Source organism: Cyprinodon variegatus, unplaced genomic scaffold (genome assembly GCF_000732505.1).
Source record: "Cyprinodon variegatus isolate N-32 unplaced genomic scaffold, C_variegatus-1.0 Scaffold1487, whole genome shotgun sequence".
NCBI classification, from domain to species: domain Eukaryota; kingdom Metazoa; phylum Chordata; class Actinopteri; order Cyprinodontiformes; family Cyprinodontidae; genus Cyprinodon; species Cyprinodon variegatus.
This window is the reverse complement of record NW_015151940.1, coordinates 27,047-32,507: the sequence shown is the minus strand read 5'-3', so window position 1 is coordinate 32,507 and position 5,461 is coordinate 27,047. Positions and strand designations below refer to the sequence as shown.

The window sequence follows — 5,461 nt, the reverse complement described above, 5'->3', positions numbered from 1 at the left end:
CTTGTATTTTTTAAATAAATATTCCTTAACCAAATGTAAGCATCAGGGGATAAAATACACTTATTTTATGATTATTATGTTTGAAACATAACATAACAATTTTAAAAATTGTCCTACTGTAGATACTTTTATAAAAATAAATAAATACCTGTAGTACTTTGATGCAAATACTTCCACACAAGATAAATGTGTTTTACCTGTAATGCAGGAAGAATAACTAAGAGAACAGATTTTAAAAGGAAACAATAAAGTTGAATAAAGGAAAATCATAATGGTAACCATTAGGAAATACTAGGCAGGTGCCTAGGGCCCCAAGTTCCTGGGGGCCCCATAAAACTCTGTTTACATGTATGGTTAATACAACTATTACTTATTTGTGCACATCAGAGATGGCAAAAGTACTCACTTTCCGTACTTGAGTAAAAGTACAGATACTTGTGTTAAAAAATACTCTGGTAAAAGTGGAAGTACTGATTAAACTTCTTTACTCAAGTAAAAGTAACAAAGTACAGGCTTGTAAATGTACTTAAAGTATAAAAGTAAAAGTAGAAACCACTTTTTTCATGCCGTTGCCTACATTTTAAATGGATGTCTGCCAATAGGACTAGATCTCCGTTGTGTTCATTTTCAATCATCTCGTCGTCCATGCTACTATGCTAACGCCACCGCCACCAAGCTGCAATGATTTGCCGCCAATGAATACCGCCGAATCTGTCGATTCATCTTGTAGTGGTGCGTCAAATGCAACGTAGATTCCCATCCAATTAGATTGAATTTGGTATTGATGACGTGAAAAATAATAACGGTAACTCCATTGAAATGATTCAAAACTAAAGTAACGAGACAATTTTTTAAAATGTAAGGAGTAGAAAGTACAGATATTTGTGTAAAAATGTAAGGAGTAGAAGTAAAAAGTTGCCATAAAAATAAGTAGTAAAGTAAAGTAAAAATATCAGAAAAATCTACTTGAGTACAGTAACGAAGTATTTGTACTTCGTTACTTCCCATCTCAGGTGCACATTAATTATGTTTTTGATAAAAATCCTTTTTCTAAAATGCCATCAGAACGCTGATAATATTAAGTGTGTCTCAGCCCCCCCCTTCAGTGTCCGCCATATTGGATCAGTCCATTTGCTGCACATGTTCAGAAAGGTCCAAACAGACAGCAGCAAACCATTTGAAAACAAACCATGCAAAGAGCAGTGTTGCCAACTTAGCGCTTTAGTCGCTATATTTAGCCACTTTTCAGACCCCTCTAGCACTTTGATTTCTAAAAAGCTCCTAGCGCCAAATCTAGAGACTTTTTTCTGCTACTGGAGACTTTGGAGACAACATCTAAAAGCAGCGAACTCTGCTCTCCAGAGCGAGTAGATTGGTAACCCCGCCTCCTGCTCTCCTCTATCTTGTCTGCTGTCATGATTCATGCAGCTATTATTTCATCCAAATGAAAAATGGAGAACAGATAAGCAGATCATGGCTTGTCTACAGTGAAAAGAAGGACTGGGTTATTTACTTTGGCCTTTTTGGAAACACAGGAAGGAGCAATCAGCTAAGTGAGCTTAGTGCTTGGAAAAAATCTTTCATTCCTTTAGAGACGGCATGAAAAGTCAGCTGAGTACAAAACATAGAGAGGAAAACAAGAACAAAAAGGGACAAGAAGAGAGGGACACAACCTAGAACAGATGATGGATGTCTATTCTATTAACATTTCTCTATCTGGAGAATGGGGCTGTTTGATGTGTTGTCTTCTCCATTCAGAGGGCCCCCTGCCTGTCTTTGCATAGGGCCCCACATTTCCTAAATCCACCCCTGATGTCAACAACATCCTCAAAGTCTGCAGATCTTCAACATATTAAACCTGCTTTTCAGGCGAAATCATTTCTGAGAACATTAAACTTTTATCCTATTTGTTGCTTCTGCTTTTTAGTCTAAAGCTGCTTCAGCTGCAATGACAGCATGTGAGGTAATGCCTCGTTCCTCTACGGTAGTAAAGAAAACAAGTAAAGAACCCAGAGGTTCATTCTGTTCTGTTCCCTCAGCCGCGCCCAGCTGGACAGGAGGCCAGCCAGAGTGAAGGAGCCCCTACCCCAACCCCCAAATATCACGGGGGGAAAAAAGTACAGATGAGGTCCAGAAAAAAACCCTAAAAGCATTTTCCTTCTTCAGTTAAGAGAAAAACGCTTTAAAAGCATTTTTATAGCTCTGAGCATCGTCACACCGTCTCTTTCTTCTTTTTACGGCCATAGAGTCTTGATGCCTTTTTCCAAAAACGTGAGAGTTTGAACAGACCACTGTGAAATGGGGGAGGGGGGGCACCAAGGGAGAAAAGTCTCCCTTTTTTGCTTTATTTGCTTATTTTTTTGAGGGAAAAAAAGCTTTTTTCTTATCAACAAAAAACCCCTTAAGTTTTTTTTTCAAGCCTGTTTAGTTTTGCCCCCTCCCCACACTTGATGCCCTGTATGCAGTTGGGGGGGGGGCGGAGCCCCGGTGCCGAGTCAGGATGATGAAGCACTTATAGATCCAGGAGGACCGAGTTTAGGCCTTAAAGGCCTTTATATGAAGCTGCTGCAAAAAACAGAAATACCAGATCTCTGACTGCAAGTTCCCACATGTTCTCTATATTCTTGTAAACCTAAAGTCATTTAATGTCTGATAGTTGGAGCCACCAAGGCTGTGGCCCCTGAGGGCCTGATGCTGCAGCAGCTTGGTTTAAAAGAATCTCCAGTGTGAACTAACAGAAAGCTGGAGGGTTAACAGCCTCTTTGCCCCACCTCTGTCCTCTGATTGGCTGTTTCCTGATACACTATAGGACCCCCCCTCCTGCGGGCCCTTCATTATGGACCCAAACTTCGCTGAATCCAGGACAGCAGCTTCAGACTGACCCTGCAGCTCCAACATGGGTAAGTTAGTCTTTGTTTGCTGTGCAGCCGTGCGTCGCTCTCTTCTTCCTGCCTGCTGCATCCTGCAGCTCCAACCTGCTGACAGCTGTCACTCTGAGGGCCAATTTCTCCTGATTCTTTTACCCAGATCTCCTGACTCAGTTAAACAAAAACTGCTGCTCATTTAATCAGGAGCCCTCCAGCTGTCAAATATCTGCATGTGGAAGAAGGAATCTCTGATCTGCACTGAACAGGAGCAGAGATTAAACCGGATTTCTCGGCGTTTACTGATTATAAACATTCCTGGGTTCATTGTTCTGGTTGAGTTGAGCTGTTGTAAAAGCAGGAGGTGTATCAGCTTTGATTGGCAGCAGGTGGGTGTGTGCGTGGTCCTCCCTGCTCTGGGATTCAGAGCAGCACCAGAGAGTTTGGAGGATTTTTCCAGTTTCTGTGCAGGGCCAAGGAATGCCTGGCTCTGTGTGGACTTTGGACGGATTCCATAAAGACAAACCGGGCTGGGGGGGGGTGTTATATAAACCTCTCTGTCAAGGTCAGGTCAGCTGAGTCCTGCAGAAACTGGTTCTGGTTCTGGTCTGATCTGGACTGGGATCTGCCGCTGGTTGTTTAGTAACACCTTAGGTGGTTTCAGCTGCGGCGCCTGGGGGCCAAACTGATAGGGACTAATCCTGAGGTCATTTATTGCATTTTGAATTTTGTTTAGTCTCATTTTTTTCCTTTTCCAGAGTCCCTTTGGTCCTTGAGAGGCAGTTTTAAATCAAATCTATTATTATTATTATTAAGTTAAAACCACATGATTTCTCGTGGTTCTACCAGCCAGTGGAGACGGGTTCTTATCCCAAGCAGCTCTCTGGAGATTACTACCTTTGGACAATGAGAAACCTTTTAGAGGAAGTTTTAGTTTAGGGGTCTTTAACCTTAAAAACCAAAAACTCATGTAGTCCTGATAGAAGCCAACGTTCTTAGCAGCAAAATTTAAATTATAAAACTTATTGTGTTTCAAATCAGTTTATTTCTATAGCGCCGATTCACAACACAGGTCATCTCAAGGCACTTTACAGATTATCCAATCATTGATTCAAAGTTTTCTATTTAAGGAAAACCAGTTGACTTCATTGACTCTTCAGCAATCCGTTACACTAAGCATGCTTGTAGCGACAGTGGAGAGGAAAAACTCCCCGTTGGGAAGAAACCCTGGCAGAACCAGGCTCAACATGGCGGTCTTCTGCCGGACTGGTTTAGATGAGACAGGGAACGCAGTGAGAGTCCAGGAGGAATGACGCTCTGATGAAGCTTTAGCTACGATGGTGGAGGAGGGGCTGGAGGGGGGAGGAAACGCTGTCATCTGAATGACGTCACAGCGCATCGCCGCCGCGTGCAGGAGCAGACGGTGCAGATCGGAGGCCTTTTAAGATGAACTTTTGATGGTTCAAAGCTGATTGGCTGTTTCACAGGTGGATGAAGGAAAGCAATCAGTTTCTTTAGTTGAACTTCCGCCTAGGCTCCATATTGTATTTCTTCTTGGACGCATAAAATGTTTTTCTTCTAGAAAGAATAACATGTTGTTTTTTTTAGATCTATTGTTCATTTACAATAGATCTGAAAAAAAAAAAAAACATTTTATTTGTTCTTTTTATCACTGTTGGTAAAAGTTTAACTCATATTCTTTTAAAAACCTGCTAAGCTTCCAAAACAGGCTTATGTTATCATCCCATTTAAAACCATAACCGTCACCATTAGGAGCCATGATGGAGGGTCCAAAAAGCCAGTTGTGGCGTCAGACTCCTGTTCTGGTTGATTTTTTGTAGAAGGCTAATAATTTGTTGCTTTTTATTTAACAGAAGTTAAGTTCAGATGGATATACTTTTATTTTTTTGGTTTTTACAGCACTAGTGGCTCATTTTTTCGACAGTAGGTCGACAGGAAAGGGGATATGAGAGAGGAGGAGAGACATGCGGCAAAGAACCACAGGCCGGATTCGAACACGGGTCGGCCGCGTCGAGGACTAAGGGCTTCATACATAACTCGTGTGCTCTAATCATTGCCCCACCTGCACGACCCAGATGGACACACTTCTGCGAAAATAAAAATGAAAAGAAGGAAAAGTAAATCCTCAGTTTGATCCTGAGCAGCAGGGCTCAGAATATGAAGGTTTGGTTCAGATGTAATAGAGATGAATCGAGTTAAAGATGCACAGTTGTGTTATTTGACCATCCTAAAAAGACCATTTTAGACTATGGAGACACTATATAGGGTTGCTTACAAGTCCGCTCCATCAAAACTTGACAGTCTTTACCATTCCGCCATCAGCACCACTGCGCTCTGTATTCATCTGTCAACTGGCCTCCCTTCACAATCGACGCAAAGTTCATTTGTTCATCTTTATTTACGAGCCCTTCTCTGCCGTTCACCACCTTATTTAGATCAGAGATGGGAAGTAAGTAAGTACTCAAGTAGATTTTTCTGATATTTTTACTTTACTACTTATTTTTATGGCGACTTTTTACTTCTACTCCTTACATTTTTACACAAATATCTGTACTTTCTACTCCTTACATTTTAAA

The 5,461-nt window shown here is 41.4% G+C and overlaps 1 protein-coding gene across 1 annotated transcript in view; it reads left to right on the top strand.

The window, feature by feature from the left end:
- The first annotated feature begins 2,717 nt into the window (after positions 1-2,717).
- Positions 2,718-5,461, top strand: part of selenbp1 (selenium binding protein 1) — a 10,950-nt gene continuing 8,206 nt past the window's right edge. The window contains exon 1 of the mRNA XM_015403378.1: positions 2,718-2,900. Coding sequence (XP_015258864.1) covers positions 2,897-2,900 — 4 coding nt within the window. The 5' untranslated portion in view covers positions 2,718-2,896. The remainder of the gene's footprint in view (positions 2,901-5,461) is intronic.